At 33.6% G+C, this 20,273-nt stretch overlaps 1 protein-coding gene across 24 annotated transcripts in view; it reads right to left on the bottom strand.

Annotated features, from left to right (window-relative positions):
• Nucleotides 1–20,273, bottom strand: part of BAZ2B (bromodomain adjacent to zinc finger domain 2B) — a 434,969-nt gene that overhangs the window by 70,781 nt on the left and 343,915 nt on the right. For 16 of the 24 annotated variants that reach the window (XM_078451217.2, XM_078451213.2, XM_078451224.2 and 13 more), the window contains 4 exons: nucleotides 19,954–20,055; nucleotides 8,052–8,262; nucleotides 2,749–2,841; nucleotides 2,573–2,634 (listed from right to left, as the gene is read on the bottom strand). In XM_078451217.2, coding sequence (XP_078307343.1) covers nucleotides 2,573–2,634; nucleotides 2,749–2,841; nucleotides 8,052–8,262; nucleotides 19,954–20,055 — 468 coding nt within the window. The remainder of the gene's footprint in view (nucleotides 1–2,572; nucleotides 2,635–2,748; nucleotides 2,842–8,051; nucleotides 8,263–19,953; nucleotides 20,056–20,273) is intronic. The other 8 variants (XM_078451223.2, XM_078451225.2, XM_078451231.2 and 5 more) reach the window with 1 other exon arrangement.

Genomic DNA, 20,273 nt, shown 5'->3' with positions numbered 1-20,273 from the left:
TTATCTTAGCTGTCCAAGTGATTCATATATATGTACATATATTTGGTAGTGCTGTCATCAGCATTAGCAGAGATAAACCTTGTTTATAAATTATTATAAGTTCACCTTATAATATTGAGTACCCAATCACTGAACTGGGCACTTTACTTAAAATATCTTAATGATCATTGAAAAAAAAAAACACATGGGGAGCCTGGGTGGCTCAGTCGGTTGAGTGTCCGACTTTGGCTCAGGTCATGATCTTGTGGTCCGTGAGTTTGAGCCCCGCGTCAGGCTCTGTGCTGACAGCTCAGAGCCTGGAGCCTGTTTTGGATTCTGTGTCTCCCTCTCTCTGACCCTCCCCCATTCATGCTCTGTCTCTCTGTCTCAAAAATGAATAAACGTTAAAAAAAAATTTAAAAAACCCACAAAAACAAACAAACAAAAAACAACGGGGTGCCTGGGTGACTTGGTCAGTTAAGCATCTGACTTCTGCTCAGGTCATGATCTCACGGTTCATGGGTTCGAGCCCCACATTGGGCTCTGGGCTGACAACTCAGAGTCTGGATCCTGATTCAAATTCTTTGTCACCCTCTCTCTCCCTCTCCCCTGCTCACTCTCTCTCTCTCTGTCTTTCAAAAATAAATAAATGTAAAAATATTTAAAAAAAACAAAAACAAAAACACAGGAGTTGAGGTTATCTTTTTTTTTTTTTTAACCTAAGAGAAAATTGAAATTGCTGGAGGGTAAATATTTTGCCTAACATCAAATACTAAATATAGAGACCTGGTTAGATTCCAATGCTTTTGCTCCTTCTGCTTCATAATAATGCTTCTGCAAGTCTCTTGAAAATTGCTTTGAGGACTATATGCTGATATATAGGGGCCTACTAGGTGGAATAAAGAATCCAGACGATAAGAAGCATGTGATACCATTTAATCCTAGATCTAATGCTGACTTTAAAATAGGCATTGTGACTATGTGAGTAAACCCATGCTAGACTTTGATTCACCCTATTGGCAACAACGAATAAGTCAAGTGGTATTAAAAGACTAGCCTCAGACAAATATCTTGATGAATATCTAAGATTAGTTCATTTGTATTCATGTTGCTGGAACCTTGGGACCCCAATGCTTTTTTGATGAGCAGCAAAAACTATGTAGGCTTAAGGTGTAGCCACTTTAAGAGCTTAGGAACACAAAACTGAACTTCAGAGGCTGATGAAATCTGGTGCGTCTCTAGGCATTAGGAAGTAGGATAAGCTGTAAAAAATTAGTATTTCACTTAAAATAAAATATAGACTATTTTTACATATACATGGAATATACAATAAATATTTATGTTATTTTGATATATATATATATATATATATATATATATATATATATATATACAGTGCCTTTAGCAGTCACAATCAACAAACTAAGGAATGAATCTGAGTTTACAATTGACCACATTAAATTACAGTGAGGAGTATACCATATAGTCTGGTGTTTGATATCTGTCTCTTAAAAAGTGAACATCTGTTTGTGCCAGGCATTGTGGTATATACGCTACATTCCAAGATCTCGTTTAATCATTGGATAATGAGGTTATTTCCTTTTACCATGGAGGAAATAGAGACAAAGAGGATAATTCATCTAAGATGACAAAAATATTAAGCAGCAGAGCCCATATTCAACTCTTGGCTGCCTGACTACAGACTAAGTTCTGACTCCCCATTCCACATCAACTCTCTCTAATCCCACATCACATCCAACCCAAGCCATTTATTTAGCAGCTATTTATATAATAACACAATTTACTTCGTTTCATACTCAGAAAAAACTACTTGCTGTTCAAAATATTAAATGAATAGTAGTTCCCTCATTTCCTTTCTGCTTTAATGATTATACGAATACATGGAGATGGGAGAGTAGCTCACACCCTCACATCTTAAATGCTCAATATCTTGTCATGCCATTGCATGAATTCTTAATTCACTTATAAAAATTTAAAAATCATTTCACCTACCTGTACTTAATTTTGAAAACTACATAGGGGAGAGAGATTATAGATAGAAGATAGAATGTTGGATATGTTGAAATAGTGCATTCTTGGTTTTATTTTTTTTGTGTTTTTTTTTTTTTGCACTAAGAATATTTAAGCATTCAGAAGCAGTGGACACAAACCTTATTCTATAAACTTGAATTTAACTTTCTATGTATATTTTATGTATTTCAGAAGAAGAAGCTTCTCTTACTAAAATCTAAACATTTAAGCAATAGCCTTCATTTATTGATAATTAATTTTAAAAGTTTGAAAGCTGTTCAGATGTCAACCTATATTCAAAGTCTATCAGGATATTAAAAATACTTATACAAATCTACTATTTGGTAAGCTTTAAAAACTTGGAAGTATGAGACTTGGTTCAAAAATGAGGTGAATTTTAATTAATGCAAGATGACAACTTTCTAAGTAAGATCCATAATATTAATGTGAAATGTGGTTATTTCAGAAATCAAGATGAAAATAATGTACATATCTACATATGCCAATAAAGCCTCAATATAACACTTGTGCTTTAAAAATCAGTTCTAATGCATAAACGTACCTGTTGTTTCATAATCTTTATTTGTTCTTTTTGCTTTCTCTTCTCCTCAGCAGCCATTATTGCTGTGGTAAAAACCGAAGCACAGATATCATCAACAAGGAAACAAAGAGGAGAAACTTCTTATGAATTCCCCAACACTCACTCTTGATGTTTATGTTTTCATTTAAATCACCTACCTTGTTGTTTTTTAGCTTCTTTGGCAACCCGAGCCTGTTCCTGCTTTTGAAGTTTTCTCAAAAGCTTTATTTGCGCTGCTTGTCTGGCTATTTCTGAAAAACACAACATTTCAAAAAATATTATTAACAACTTGACATAACTGTTAACCTAGAAACAATGACTGTGTGAAACTGGCATCGTCATGAAGGACATAATTTTTAAGAAAATCGCCTAAGGTTAGATACCAACTGAGAGAATGGTGTGGCAGCAAATTTCATGTTTATTTCCCCTAGAAACTGCTAAATTATTTCACCAAAGAAGATCCCACACACAGAACTACACAAAAATGATACTTCTTTTAATTCTCTTCACAAAGGGTAATCTGAGCACATCGGTTTTTGGGTTTGTTTTTTTTTTCACATTTTGTGTAATCCCCACTTTGTAGGAAAGTAGTAGCTAGTATGTAAAAATAGTGCTTTAGCTTTGGTCTTAAAAATAACAAAATACATGAAAAGGAAAAAGGACTCAAAATAGAACAAATGCAAAGCCTCCAAAACTCAGTATCACAATCAGCTATATAAATGGTAGTTTCTGAATCCAGTGACATTTTCATTTATGAAGAAGAGGGTCTAAATCTCCTAAATAAAGAGTACAGAATGTCAAGGAGTTTTATTTATTTTTTTATTTTTAAATTTTTTTTTTAATGTTTATTTATTTTTGAGACAGAGAGAGACAGAGCATGAACGGGGGAGGGTCAGAGAGAGGGAGACACAGAATCTGAAACAGGCTCCAGGCTCTGAGCTGTCAGCACAGAGCCCGACGCGGGGCTCGAACTCACGGACCGCGAGATCATGACCTGAGCCGAAGTTGGCCGCTCAACCGACTGAGCCACCCAGGGGCCCCTGTCAAGGAGTTTTAAAGACAACTTAGTTCTCATAATTTTTAAGGACAAATGCATGAAACTGGGATAGACTGACATCTATAGTCAGTCTATATAGTGGAGTGGCCCCAACTATTCATTCTTCTTTCTTCCAAGTCATCTGCAATGTGACTTTGCAGTTCCTCTCATCAAGAGGTGACATATATTTATCTTCTTGTCCCTTGATTCTGAGTTCAGACATGTGATCTTCATTAGCTAATAGGATGTTAGCAGTTGTGATACACATAGAAGGTTGAAAATATACTTGTACTATTTCTATTTCTTCACTTGTGCCTTGCTTGCCCTTTACTATAAAGACATGATTGGGCGAGGCTGCTGAAGGTTGGGACACATGGAGTCAGAGGACTTCATGTGTGTGAAAACACCCAGCCAAGATCAGCAGAGCTGCCTAACTTACCTCCAGCTGCTTTGATCTGCGCAACAATTAATGCTTAGTGTTATAAATCACTGAAATTGTGTGGTTGGTTGTTTTCCAACATTACTATGGCAACAGGTAACTGACATGGAAAGCATGTCATGCTTTCTTCTGCTGGCAAACCTGGTCAGCATATTTTTAACTATAAAAGTGCCGTATGGGGCACCTGGGTGGCTCAGTCGGTTGAGCGTCCAACTTGGGCTCAGGTCATGATCTCGCAGTTCGTGAGTTCGGGCCCCGCGTCAGGCTCTGTGCTGACAGCTCAGAGCCTGGAGCCTGTTTCAGATTTTGTGTCTCCCTCTCTCTCTCTGACCCTTCCCCGTTCATGCTCTGTCTCTCTCTGTCTCAAAAATAAATAAACATTAAAAATAAATAAATAAATAAATAATAAAGTGCTGTATCATAGTATCACTCATAAAATACCACCTTACATTAGACATTATTTTAAACTTTGTAGCAGATAAGTTTTAAGAAATCTATATATTATATTGAATAATGAATATTAATTACTTGAGTTCTACTAATTTTTTCCACCATTTATTGAACTGCTGTATTAAATTTACATAAACTTATTTAATCTTCATAACAATATTATGAGATAGGCAACATTATGCCCAGTTTACAAAAGAAATAACTAAGGCTCACAAAGGTTAAATAACAAAGCCAACATACAAACCCAAGTCTTTCTGACTTCACAGTCTATATGATCCTAGTTCTAAAAACCTTTAAGAAAAGTTGAGTGCCTTGAGATTTTAGGTAAGAATTTAACCCTCTGTCCTGTAACAGCAGAAGTGACATTGGTTACTATGGTTGATTTTCTATTAATAAGACTTTAACACAGGGGAGGGGATGTAAAGGGTCTAACTTTATCTAGTAAACTGGAAGGGTTAATGGAAGATGATGCTAAAATATATCTCCAATCCTCCAATAACTCATAAATAACTTTTGAAATATTAATTTGAAAAAGATCTTTTATGGATTAAGAAATTACCTATCCATTTAAAGATAAAAGTTTACTTTTGAAATAGTTTATTTTCACACAGAATTAGGAATATTTTAGATACACCACATTTCTTTGGTTCTAAGATGCAATTTTTAAACACACTCTAAAATCAGAATATGTGTGACAATTGGCAGTACTTTGCTTTTGTAGTGGTACATCTTGAAATAATGGTACATTGCAATGACTATGGCATCTCAGATTCTATGACATATGAAAGGGAGAGGTACTATTTCATATCTTAGAAAATTTAAAGTATTAATAGTTTTGGCAGGTTTATTTATTAGGTCAATAGTCCTTTTCATATCAAAACTGCCAGATTCTTATCTTTATTTTCTAGAGAAATTAGAGAACTCTCATGTCATAATGCTTGGGTGTACATTCAAAATTTGCATTTACTTTGCTGTTCTGAACTTTACTTCAAATTAAGTCCAGTATTTCAGTTTAGGTGAGGCCTAGTAGGATAATATGACAGAAACTTCTAGAATACCTTCAAATAACTCCCTCAACCTGTTAATGTAGAAGCCTTTCAGAAATAAAAGGAGTGATAAAGTGATTCATTCCTTTCTTCCCAAGAAAAAAATATGCATATTTTACCATATATGCTGGTAAATATTAATAATTTACTTTTAAATATTTAACATTTATATACATGTTGAGGAAAAAACATATACATCATCTTGTGAAAGGTAACAGAATTTGCAAAATGCAACATAATACAACAAGGGAGACTTATGTAACAGAATACAAACCAATTTGAAATCTCAAGGGAGAAAAAAAAATTTGGGTAAAAGTTAAATAATTGCCTTTTATTTTCTTAAAATAAAATTTAGTTAATTTTCCATATATAAAGCTGCCATTTTAGATACTAAGTATTAATAGTATTTGCAGTAGATATTCAAGACATGCATGAAGAGCCCATGCTTTGGGTATCCATTAATTTCAAGCTTTCTTATTTTATGCAAATAATGCACACTCATCACTTATACATTCATCAGAAGAGTCAGTGGTTTATTGACAATGTTAATTTTAAAAACCCATCATTTATAGCTGTATCTCTTAATATATTAACTTTTTATCAACCTTCACTAATAACTATTTAGGGGAGATAAAAATCATAACAGAAACCAAATAAAATAACATAAAAAATTTTCACTCTTGGGGCTCCTGACTGGCTCAGTCAGAATAGCATGTGACTCCTGACCTTGGGGCATGAGTTTGAGGCCAACATTGGGTATAGAGATTACATACATACATACATACATACATACATACATACATATATACATAAACAAGCAAACCAAAAAAATTCATTAACATACAAGAAAGAAAAACTTATATGACATTAAGTTACATGCCAGATAGTTAATTTACATGCCATCAGTGGAACTATGAATCAGCGCAACCTTTTTGGAGACAATATTTGCCTGCTAGCTTCCAAAACTGAAAATGCACATACCCTTTGATTCAAAGATTCTATCTCTACAATTTTATACTATGAAATAGCCATACCTATAGAAGGATATGAATAAATGTGTAATATGTGTTTATTGCAGGACCATTTGTGGTAGCAATGATTGGGAAGCAGCTCAAATAGTCATCAAAAGAGACTGATTAACTGAAGTAATGGTAGAGCCATATGTGGCATCACTTTACTATTCAGCTAGTAAAAGCCTAAGGTTGATTTTTAAGTGCAGATATAGAAATATGTTCGAGATAAATTAGGTGGAATAAATTAAGTGGATAAATTAAGCAAGTTGAATAGGATGTACATAAGCCCATCTATTTTACAAATGAAAAGATATATATGATACAATATATTACATATGTATATGTACACATATATTGTGTCACATGACTGTGTGTATGTAGGAGTGTGAATACACATTTCTGGATGGATTTATAAAACACTGTTAATAATGATGCCGCTCATGAGTGTCTTTTATTTTAAAGTGAGTGAGAACGAGTGTCTTATTTGTAAAGCATTCTATTCTTTGAGTTTTGTTGTGGGTGTTTATTTTATAATAAAAACAAAACAGCTCCAAAGAAGTCAATATTATGATAGTGTTTACAATAAAGAGAAATAAGTCAAGCTTTTCTTCCGGAAAAAAAAACCATGCAAAGAAGTAAAATCCTGTTAGTCTTTCAAGTCAATTTTTATTATTAAGCATTTATTTTATATTGATTTATATGTTTTTATATATGCTTGTGAATATAAGACACCAATACATCTCTTTTGATGTATATTCAGATAGCCTTAAGAGGCTTCACATTTGTACCTAGTTACTCAAACTCATATAGAACTCTTTTATTTTAGTCAGCTTTCTGTGTCAGACATAGCATGGTAACTTCATGTTGATAATTTATGTGTAGCTTTCAGTTACAATACATTTGAGGTTATTATGAGCACTTTGTGCTTGAAAAGTAACACTTTCTGGTGATCTTAAAATAAATTATGATTTAAATCTATCAGTTGGCCATTTTGAAAATATATGTGATATATCCAGACTACAAAGAACCCAAACTAAAAAGACTGGGGTTACTTACCAGTAATTGGAGTTCTCTGACTGAAAATTTACTCCACAGATCCACATATTTTGGAGTTATTCCCTTGTACCACCTCAAGGAATCGGGAGCTGTTAAAATGAGAATTTCCAGAAGGTTGGCACCACCTTAAGGCATGTGCCAAGTGCTGGGTGATTCCCTTTCTGTGCAAGCCTTGAAAGCTTATCCCCCACCTTTGTAATTCTAAACACACAAGATCTGATGTGTTTATGAGTAAGGCTCTTGAAAGGAGCTTACCTAATCAAAGAACTCCAGTTACCAGTGAGATTCCTTATTTTCTCAGTTTTATTCTAACACAAATATCTACTTTTCAGAAAGTGAGAGCAGTATCATTCATATTCAAAAACATAAGAAATGCGGAGACATATTAGTATGATCATTACAGTGTCATTCTATCTCTTACCTTGAGCTTGCAGTTTTCTTAGCAATTTGGCATCTGTGTTGTCTAGAAACTCAGCACTTCCCACGTTTGGAGGCCGACCCTTCCGACGTCTCATCCTGGATTCCTCTCTTGCTCGCTGTCTATCTGGATTTGGTGGTCTTCCTCTACGGCCTTCCATTGCCCTGATACGGGGAATGACATCCTCTTCTTTCAAAAGACACCACTGCATTCCCTTTTAATTAACATTTTACAGAAATAATATATTAAAAGAAAAATAAACACAAGTGATCAACATGTCAGAAAATTCTATGTAAATTCAGATATTCTGAAATTTATAAAGCTAGTATAAAGCTTAGAAATTTTAATTTTTAATTAAATTTATATCTATAATTATTCATGGCCTTTGGCATATCTTTGGTTTTCTTACTTTAATGAGTTCAACTTTAAATAGAGATCTAGATCTATAAAAATATATTTATAAACACATGTATCCATAAACCCATAAATAGAGATATACCAATCACATTTCCAAACTATAATGACCATAAAGTTGGCAGATATTTGAAAATATTAGTTGTGTGATGACACCCCTATGGATTGTTTTCATGTATTATCAGTTCAACCAAGCATGAAGCTATCCAAATAACTGAAGGAAGTTTCTCTTTATAGATATATTACAGGGATGCCTGGGTGGCTCAGTTGATTAAGTGTCCTTAAGTGTCTGACTTCAGCTCAGGTCATGATCTCATGGTCCATGGGCTCGAGCCCTAGTTGGGCTCTGTGCGACAGTTAGGAGCCTGGAGCCTGCTTCAGATTCTGTGTCTCCCTCTCTTTCTGCCCCCCCCCCCCCCAACTCCATCATGCTCTGTCTCTCAAAAATGAATAAACATTAAACAAAAAAAAGAAATATTACAGATAATAAATCAAGAAGGAATGTAAGAGTTAGAATACCAGCATTGTGTAATACCTGATGAATTCAGGGATCTAAGCATTGAACCTGAATGGTTGTCAATCACCAGAAAGAGAGACCACTAGGTAAACATCAGCCCTCTAATGGGGGTTCACTCCATCATCTATAAATTCATCTTGCCCTCTACCAAATGAATCAAACCTAAATGTGATGAGGTTTCTGGACCTAATTACTATAACTTTACAGGAAAAATAGGATAAGAAGTGTATGTTAAACTACATAGCAAAATTCAGTCTGTAGGAAATTCTACAAATTACTCAGTTTTTTTGAGAAATAAATTTTAAGGAAAAAAAACTGTAAGATTAAAGGAGACTTAAAAGATGTATCAAATACATTTTATCTAAATATTGATTCAAATATAAAACCTTCAGAAAATTAGAATAATTAAAGAACTGAAACTGTGAACAATGCCTAACATTTGATGGTATCCAGAAATCATAATTTTAAAGTGTGATAATGGTACTCTTGTAGAAAACAAGAGTCCTTATCTTCTAGAGATACATATTGAATATTTTACAGATAAAACAAGACGTGTAAGATTTGCTTCAGCAAATGGAAAAGTAGAAGCAGATGGGGACATACGTAAAACAATACTGGCTATATGATTTCTAAAGCTGATGATGGGTACATCGTATATATTACATATTTGAGATTTCCCATTATAAGTCACCAAGAGAAACACATAAACTACCATAATGCTAATGCATTATAGGAATAATCCTGCTCAGTGCATAGATACAATCTGAGTCTGGTTTTTATTATCCTCAATATGTCAATCAAAACAAATACACTGTTATATTACCTTCTTATTGTCTAAAGTAATACGTTCAGATAGAAGAATGGCACCCTTTCAAAATAGTTTTATTTCTTACTTCTTCTTTAAAAACATTTATTTTGAGAAAGAGAGAGAGAGAGAGAGAGAGAGAGAGAGAGAGAGAGAGTGTGTGTGTGTGTGTGTGTGTGTGTGTGTGGAAGGGGCAGAGGGAGAGTATGAGAGAATCTCAAGCAGGCTCTGTGTTGTCAGCACAGCCGAAGATCATGACCTGAGCTGAAATCAAGAGTTGAACACTTGACCAACTGAGCCATTCAGGTGCCCCTGTTACGTAATTTTTTAAGAGATAATTTCTCTAGGGGCGCTTGGGTGGCTCAGTCAGTTAAGCTCTGACTTTGGCTCAGGTCATGATCTCACAGTTTGTGGGTTCAGAGTTCCACATCAGGCTCTGCACTGACAGTGTGGAGCCTGCTTAGGATTCTCTCTCCCCCCTCTCTGCTCTGCCCCCACTTGCACATGCTCTCTCCCTCTCTCTCAAAATAAATAAATAAACGTAAAGAGAGAGAGATAATTCCTTTAATATGAAGGTTAAGGAAATTTTCAAAATGTGCTTTCTTCTTAAAAGAATGTTAAACTAGGAATTTAGCTTGAACCACTGTAGTCAGTTCTGCAACCAAAAACAATAAAAAGTTGTTGAGTTACTTTTTATTCCATAATTCCTAATCTGGGGCAAGAAATCTTGATTATCTCATTCAATGGGCATTAAAAATACAAATACTACTCCTGCTACCATCCTGGATGAAAGTTACATCCCACATTGCAAGCACTGTGCTTTGTTCCAGGCATTTTCAATACATTAATGTTCACAACACTTCTAATATGGTGGGTTTTATTGTTCCAACATTACAACTGAGGGAATTCACACCCAGTAAGGTTAAATAATTTCCTGAGGTACAGAGGCAACAAGGAATAGAACTGTATTTTGAACCTAGGACTATCTCACTCTAAAACCTGGGCTCTTAACCTCTACATGTAATTGATTGATGTTACAAAGATGTTTTTATATTTGATAAGTGACTGACAACAATATTCAGCTACGAAAGCATGCATGACCAAGATTGTGTCACAGAAGAATTGTGTCAAAAAACCCAAATGCATATAACCCATATTTGTATGTTAAAAATAATATCTATACTAATTATTTTCAGTAATTCTCATGTGAAAAATAATTTTAAAAAATCTTTTTTAATGTTTATTTTTTGAGAGAGAGAGAGAGAGAGAGATAGCAAGTGAGTGGGGAGGGGCAGAGAGAGAGGGACACATAGAATCTGAAACAGGCTCCAGGCTCTGAGCTGTCAGCACAGAGCCCGATGTGGGGCTTGAACTCACGGACCTCAAGATCATGACATGAGCCGAAGTTGGATGCTTAACCAACTGAGCCACGCAGGCACCCCTAATTTTACAAAGTAATTCTGAAGGAAGTAAAAATTTTTTCCTCAGATTTCAAATGAAGTCAATAGGAACAACAGTTCTATGAACTGCATTTTAATGCCACAAACCACTGAGAAGAAAATCATCAAAACAGTTTTATGTTTACCAGTATGGGAAGCTTTTGATTCATTTAGATTTTCATTTTTCTGTTATGCTTTTAGGCACCAAGGCAGTATGCATCACATAAATTGAAAAATAGAGAAGTGACATTTGTGACACTTGGAGAAGAGAGAGACTAATAAAAGAGTCTGTAAAGGAATCTACATTCAGTTTTTAAACTATCTTATTAATCATAAAGTCAACTTAAGCCAAAATTTAAAGGGTTTTATCAATTTATTTTTTTATTCAGTTACAATTTTTACATAGTTATGTTTTATTCAGCTAGGAAAACATACCTACGTCAAGAAAGGAATAGATTATGTTGGTGTCCAAAATTTACCAAATATAGTGACATTTTCATTTACATTTTTGCCCTCGGCATTTATAAAGTAAATACTTGTTAAGGGAACTGCATATATTGTGCTACATATACAGTCTTCTGACTCCTGGGTTTCAGAAAACGAGAAATAGACTGTAAGGAAAACCTGAAGCTTAAAATACATCCTTAATTCATGGAGTAGTCAAAATAAGTGAGAAGGAAAAAGAAAAAGTATTTTTCTCGATGAATGTTTCTTTAGAAAAAGGAAACAGAATTTATATCACTTGATTCATATGCTATAAGCTTTTTTGTCAATAAAAAATTATGCATCAAGAGAGTTAGCGTATTATTTTTTCTTAATTTCTAAGACTAACATAGTAAATGGCTCCTGAAAATAATCTTTCTTGACTAAGACATGGATACAAAGAAAATGGATACAAAGAAAACAGATGATCAACACGATGGGGATGGTGACAGATTGCCTATTTTACATTATTCTGCTTTCAAGAGTTACTAATTTCAAACTTTAGCAGTAACACCTTCATTTCTATAAATACTACAGAGAGAAGAAAAAAGATTTATGTTTTATTTCAGAAGACTAAACAAAATAATAAGCATACTACACCATATTGTCTGCACTGCACTATAAAAGTAAAATATAAGACTGTAAGGTTTTGGGGTGCCTGGGTGGCTCAGTTGGTTCAGCATCTGACTTCGGTTCAGGTCATTATCTCACAGTTCGTGGTCAGGCTCTGTGCTGACAGCTCGGAGCCTGAAGCCTGCTTCCGATTCTGTGTCTCCCTCTCTCTCTGGCCCTCCCCTACTCATGCTCTGTCTCACTCTTTCTCTCAAAAATAAATAAACATTAATACCATATGGTTTCACTCTTATGTGGATCCTGAGAAACATAACAGAAACCCATGGGGGAGGGGAAGGAAAAAAAAAAAAAAAAAAAAGAGGTTAGAGTGGGAGAGAGCCAAAGCATTAGAGACTGTTAAAAACTGAGAACAAACTGAGGGTTGATGGGGGGTGGGAGGGAGGGCAGGGTGGGTGATGGGTATTGAGGAGGGCACTTTTTGGGATGAGCACTGGGTGTTGTATGGAAACCAATTTGACAGTAAATTTCATATATTAAAAAAAAAAAAAAATTTTTTTTTTAAAAAGGCTGTAAGGTTTTATAAACTTGTGTTGAGGCACCTAGTTTGTACAAGACATAACAGTCTCTAAAGGTAAATGAGAATCTTCTAATGTACCGTGCTGAGTTGTAATAAATTTGAAAAAGGGTTTAGAGGTTGGGACAAGAAGTTGTCGGAATTGTCCACTTAAAAAAAATAATGATGGTCTGAATTAGGGCTTGAGAATTAGAGTTGGAAAGAAAGGTGATTACATTGGTCTTTCAGGAGGGAAGACTACCTGTATATGAAAGAGAAAAGTCTGAATGGAGACCAGAGAGGTGATTAAAGTTGGGAGGGGTCTCTAGGTAACATGGAAAAGGGAAATGATAGTGAGGTTTTTTTCATCCTGAACAAACTGAAGATACAGGATGAAAAAATACTTGAGAAAACCTGCAAATAAAATCATTACTCTCAGGTATTTTACATCTTAAAAACTAAATAGAGCTTAAAAAAACCATTTATTTTAAATGAATAATTTAAAAATGTTTTCTATATTCAGAAATTCAAAAATTATATGAAATTGAATCTACATATGATTTTGTATTTCAACGTTTCCATTATTCTTCATAAATGATACTCCAAAGTATTATTGAACATCTCATGAGCAATTTACTCGTTTTTTCCTTTACACTGAATTGTGTAATTAACTAGGATCCTACATTTTACTGGCAGCTAATGTCAATTTGTGGTTTACCAGCAATATGTTCAAGTTTTAATGAAATGTATTCTCAAGTCTCATTCCTGCTTCAATTTTATATGAGTTTATCTTTGTTTTGTTGCTCCCATTGTGTTTGATTTTACATACTTGTAGGCTGACTTATTTAGGGGATAAAGAGTATGTAAGTAAAAGAAGAAAACCAGTCCACCAAAAGTCAATTCACTGAGTAATCTATTTGCCAAGTCACTGATTTTGTTTTTGTTTTTGTTTTTTTTTAAGTTTTTATATCACGAAGACTTTGCTGCAGCAATTTCAGCATGGATTTGCAGTGCTGGGCCACTAAAAGTCAATTTCCCATGTTAATATTGGAGATGCCTAATACTTCTCCAATGCTCAATGTTATATAAGTGAATGGATAAATTTTACTCTTATTTTTCTGGATTGGGACCTATTTCTCTATTCCAGTCTTTGACTCTGGTAGTAAAACAGCTGAGGTGAAGATTTTAAAGCTGGAGTAAGATATTTGATCTGTCAATTTTAGGTTTGTTAGTCATTCAGCGAATTGATCATTTACCAAATTGATTTCAGGCTAGTTTTCAGTAAATTTAACCACAGTTCAAGTAAACAAAACTGATGTTTTCACTACTTTTTCTTTGTAAGTGTACTTTCAGAATACTTTACTTCCCAATAATTAGTTTATAAAAAAGCTTTTAGAATGTGATACCTAAAAGGGAATTGATCTTAAAGACCTATGGTATATATACTGCACATCACAGGTGAGGATACTAAGGCCTAGAAAAGTAGGTTTCAGTTTTTCAAAGCAACATAGGATGCTGAATTATCCTGACAGGAGTCTAAGAAAAAATCTTAAGAGCACAGGCAAAGTGAGGCATCAAATATTTTTGACAGGACTTCCTATTTTAAGAAAACACTAAAGCTAGTATCATGAGAAAAATCAAAGTTCTGTTGAATTTCCTTATGCTTATTTCATAATTTAGCATTATGTCTATATTTGGCTACTTTATGGTGCCAGAAGTAGGTAGTGAGAACTTTATGTACCATGAACTTTACAGCATTAGGGATTCTTAATCCACTGTAATCATATAGTTTATTAATATCATATACTAAATAGCATTTCAAAGATGTGAAAGAGTAAGATTATCTCCTGGGAGATGGGTATCATCTATTAAAAACCAGTGAGAAAGATGTGGTTTGATACAATTGTTCCACAAGGCTGGCCCTGCTTTCCAGTTACTCACAGTAGGTTACCCTCTAAGAGTCACGACCTTCAAATACTTCCTTAACTGCACACTTGGATTCATACGGTTGGCCTCCTAGTATAGGCCCTTGCCTAGCCATCAGAAATCCTACCTGGTAGATTAGTGACATAAATTTTCAGTATTTTAGATTTCTGGTACTGATCTTTCATGTTCTCAGTGTCCATATAGCCCCACAGCTATGTTGCATTAGGTGTGACAGTTAACAGCAGAGTTGAATTAGAACCCTGGTTGCTGACTCCCAATCTTTTGTTCTTTACTTATATGAAATAATTACCAGCATTATAATCTTTGCCAGAGACTGTATGTTGTCTGCTTTATTGTGAAGTGTCCCTAAATTCCTTACTAATAAAACCCTGATTTTAACTTGATAGCATTGTACTTAGTGTTTTACCTCTTTAAGCCAGTAATCATAACTTTTATTTCTTTTGTACTTTTTAGTTTCTCTACAAACACTTGCTTTGTTTTGTTTTTTCAAAGCCAGGCCTTCAAGTTCACTTCTGTAGTGAAATGTGTTCACCGTTTTCTTTATGGTAAATGCCTTTAAGGAAAATTTACCTTGGGGAAAAATGCCTGGCACATTAAGTATTTGCCACAAATATTTATTGATTAAATGACTAAGAAAAATGGTTCTTTTCAGTAAGAACAATAAATATCTTTCTTTTCTCATGGTCTTATGCCATTAAAATATATATATATATATATATATATATATATATATATATATATATATCTTTTAAAAATATATACATCTCAAATAGAAAAGCAATATTTTCTAAGTCACTTTTAACTCGTTCCTTCTGTGCATCGTTCTTTTTCTTTTTTTTTTTTTTTTTTACAGCCTGAATACAGTAAACATTCATTAGTCTATGCATGTGAACATACTGGTTGAAAAATAATTTTATCATTATACTTATGCTTAAATGTTTTCTTCTCTGCAGTTCACAACAATACTTTTTAAAGTAGATTATCATATATTTCAAATAATCTATGTCATTAATAATTTATTGTGAAGCCTTCATATATTCCTAATAAAATATGAATACTCTTTTACCTAAATATAATATTTAGGTAAATAAAAATCTTATTTTATATTTACCAACGTATGCCTAGCTCATCCTTACTTTTTATTATCCTGACACCCAAAACCAAAATAAAATGAAAACAATGACAAACGTTAGGTTCAATAAGTTCTTTATAATGTGATGAAGCAGAAATCTATAAAAAATTTATTTACCTTATACTCTTTTCAAAAGGGTTTCACTGACTAACATAGAAGGTAGCCAGCTAGTAAACCATGGCCTTATAATATTGTTCATTTTGTTCCATGAAGCCTATTATCCCTAAAATCACAGTTTTTATAGAAGCCTGTAGGAAGTGTTTGACATGTAAGTATCAATAGATACTGACAAGTAGCTGATTCTATAAATATTTACCACATTTATAGACTGAAATAAATAACACTGATAATGAATAGAGTCTTTTCTCACCATCTCTTGTGTCAACTCTGAATTAAAGGCTTTTCTTTACTTTAAAAAAATATTTTTTTAAGATTTATTTATTTTTAAGAGAGAGAGACAGAGTGCAAGTGGGGGAGGAGCAGAGAGAGAAAGGGAGACACAGAATCCGAAGTAGGCTCCAGGCTCTGAGATGTCAGCATAGAGCCCAACATGGGGCTCAAACTCACAGTGAGATCATGACCTGAGCTGAAGTCGGATGCTTAACTGACTGAGCCACCCAGGCACCCTGCTTTCTTATTTTTGAAAGTAATCATTAGATTGTCCTTTAATGATGAATTTACTTAAATTTCAATAAATGTAAGTTCTCATACCTCTCATCCCACTGTATTATATCCAAAGTTAGTCAATATTTTCAGATGCTTGCTGTTAATAAATATATGCATACTCTCTCTTAAGTTCAGAAATAATCTTGAGTTGAAAAATAACTGCTACAAAAAAACCATGGTTCTCTACTGCAGACTCGAATTATCTTCTAGTAGAAACTCCATTAATTTCATTTGTAAAAAAAATATAGAGCTTTGCATTACCACTGTTGAAATTTTTGAAATGCCTTGAGCAAAGTAACAACTTACAGAACTAATATTGGATACTTTTGATAAGTTTAAGAGGAAAAGGAAAAATATGATGGAGAAAGTTTATTTTTCCAATGCAAATGTTTAGGAAAGGGACTAAGAATAGCAATGAGTCTGCAAATATTAAACACCCAAAATAGATAAATGGGGCTTGGAAAACTGTAGCAGTAATATCTGAAATCATTATGTACAACTTCCATGCCTTTGGAAAACTGAATGCTTAGCTTTATTAGAAGGGATTGAAGTATTTATTTATTTTTTTTAAGTTTATTTATTTATTTTGAGAGAGAGAGAGAGAGCATGAGCATGGGAAGAGCAGAGAAAGAAAAAGGAAAGAAAAAAGAAAGAGAGAGAGAGAGAGAGAGAGAGAGAGAGAGAGAGAGAATGAGAATCCCAAACAGGGTCCACACTAACAGCACAGAGCCTGACGTGGGGTTCGAACTCACAAACCACGGGATCATGACTTGAGCCAAAACCAAAAGTCGGACACTTAACTGACTGAGTCACCCAGGCGCACCATATGTATTTATTTAATTGAAAGTTGCTTTTCACGTTGTATGTAATACAAGCACATTTAGAAAATGTGAAACTTGTAAGAAGTAAAAAGAAAAACAATGATCCATTGTATCACCAATCATTACATCTATCATTAAAATTTTGACAAATTTCTTCTCAGTCTTTCCAATATGCAGTTTTGTTTTTCAGTATATATACAGTCATCATTCCCTTTCTAGAATTTGTATAAAGGCAGACATATTGTAAACACATACAGATCATCTCTGCATAGCAACAGTGGCTTGGACAAACTATATTTTACATCTTCTACAAAGTTTAGGCATATCAAATTATTACAGATCATAGTTTCTCTAACAAAAATCTATAATCTTTGTTCATTTTCATAGAAAATTTTACATAATTATATACATTTCTAATTACCTATATCTTATACATTTTGATCATATATGGAAATGTATACGGTTCTACAACTGTATGTACTATATGTATCTCTAATTAATTAACTAAACTTTTTTGGGTTACTTACCTTTAATTTTTGTTCTCTGAAAGTATCTTAAAACGAATCCAACTTCCTAATTTTTTTAAACTGACAGAAGTGCTCTCAAAATTGCTAATATTTTCCCTGAGCAATCTACTGAAATGTTGGCAGCTTAACATATTCTAGATTTAGTAATTCATCATATTTCCTTGATGAATTGATCTCTCAACAAAGCAATATGCATTTGGAAAACACTGATTATGCTTAATAAAAAGTGAATGGATGTCAAAGAACATTTTACTCTGCTTAATGAGGCTTTATAGATTAAGTCTAATTATCACTGATACAAAACTAAAAATCCTTTATGTATTGAACAGTAATTAGCTTTTCTCTCAGAACAAAAATCTATTTAACTTAAAAACATAAGGATATCTTTGGCAGAAATAAGACAAGTAAAGATTTGATAACATGAGCCAAAAGATTAAAGAATGATTCGAATTTTTAAATAAATTATTGTCTTCTAACATTTTTTTGTGACAAGAAACTGATCCAGCATATATGGAAGTGGGTAAAATAACTCCAAAATTCTGAAAATCTGTTTGGTGGCAGATTTAGTTTAAGTTAAACATTTTTTTAAGTTTAAAAAATAAAAAGAGAAAAATTCTAGAATATATTTCAGGAAAGAAGCTAAACCTCAAATAAATCTATTTTGGCATTTTAGAATTACCAGGAAAGAAACAAGTGGACTTGGACATAACTTGTCCCTTAAAAAGTCATGGACAATAATAAAAAATAGGTAATGGGTTGAATGTAAAAGAACACTGTTAGAAACCCTGAGTTCTAGTTATGTCTCTGCCTGGTTGAGACTGTATGATCCTGGAAAATTCCCCTAATCTTTGAGCTCTCAAAATAAATCTCCTGCAGAATTAGGAAGGCCTTTTGTATTTCTCTAACTATAAAATTAGAGGGTAAGATATGATGGAAAAACTGCCCACTCACACTAGAAAATATTTATTGCCAGAAAAAAATTTCTTTCTGTGCATTATAATGGGCCAAAAGGGAGAAAGATTCAATCAAGAAAGAAAATATCAACTGCAGTTGGCTGAGCAATTTAACCTTTTGAAACATTTTCATGCATATGATCTCATTTAACCTCACCATAATCCTAGGAGGCAGAAGTAAAATTATTATTGCCTTTATTTTGCGGACAAAGAAATTGAGGAAAAGGGGCATTATTCTGATGTTGTTTGAAATCACAGAACTATTTCATGGGTGAACAAGAATGGTCTCCTCACTCCTTAACTAGGACCTCTTTCAATGGAGCCGATAAAGTTAAAGCGAACAGTTAACCATATGCAGCTGAATCCAAGTAAGAAACAAAAGCAAAACAATAAAGGAAACATATAGGAAATGAAGTCTCTACAGTGGGTTCTTTGTGCTGATTGGTAAGGCTGTATACTTAACTCATAAGCAAAAAGGGAGTTATGGTGATATTTTCAGAAATGTATATAATTAACTAAAAAATTAAATTTCTGTAAAAAGCAGAAATTTTACGTCCCTAATATTAAGGAACCTCCCTCCCTCCCTCTGCCCACCACCCCCCCCCAACGTAAAAATGGATCATGTAGCATGGCATAATCAGATGGACAAGATCTTTCAAAAAAACTAAGGCATATTTTTATTCCCTTCTGGACTGACTTCCAACAGCATGTTTTTCCTATTCAAATTAATTTACCTTTCAGTCAGTTTACCTTTCAGGGAACTAATGTTTTCCTATATTTCATGTGAACATGCAGATACTTTTATACCTGTATAAATTATAAAACTGTTGACAAAATTAATAAACAGGAAAAAGTTTACTTAAAAAATTTGAAAAAGAAATCTGTTATGTCAAAGCTCCTTGTTACTGGAATATAGTGGATTGAAGCCTTGGTGTGTGTTAACCACAAAGTTATATGTATAGCTGTATGAATTAACTAACAAAAGGCAATGCTCCAGAGTGTAGTGAAATTTACTTCATTTAGGTTATGGTACTACGTTTTGTTTTAAAGACTGTACTTTTTAAAAAGTGGATACCTGCGGTCCATCTCTGGCTTCATAGAAGTCACCCACTCTTATTTTTGCACTGAAGCTGAAATTGTCCCTTGAGATATCCATTATTCCATTTCTGCTGAGATACTGAAAAAATCACATATTTTTCCACTTCAGGTTTTAATAATTACAACCCAGCTTTGATGTATAGCTTTCTTCAGGACACTAATGTTTTGCATATTCTAGCAAGGGGCTATGGGTTTAGAGAAGATCACTTTAGGTTAAGTACATTAGTCTCATACAAGAGAATATTTTCTGAGAAAGGAGAGCACTTTTTCTTTCCCATAAACATGCGTAATAGGCAC

This window comes from Panthera onca, chromosome C1, assembly GCF_046562875.1.
Source record: "Panthera onca isolate mPanOnc1 chromosome C1, mPanOnc1 haplotype 2, whole genome shotgun sequence".
In the NCBI taxonomy this organism is placed as follows: domain Eukaryota; kingdom Metazoa; phylum Chordata; class Mammalia; order Carnivora; family Felidae; genus Panthera; species Panthera onca.
This window is presented reverse-complemented; position numbering and strand designations above follow the sequence as displayed.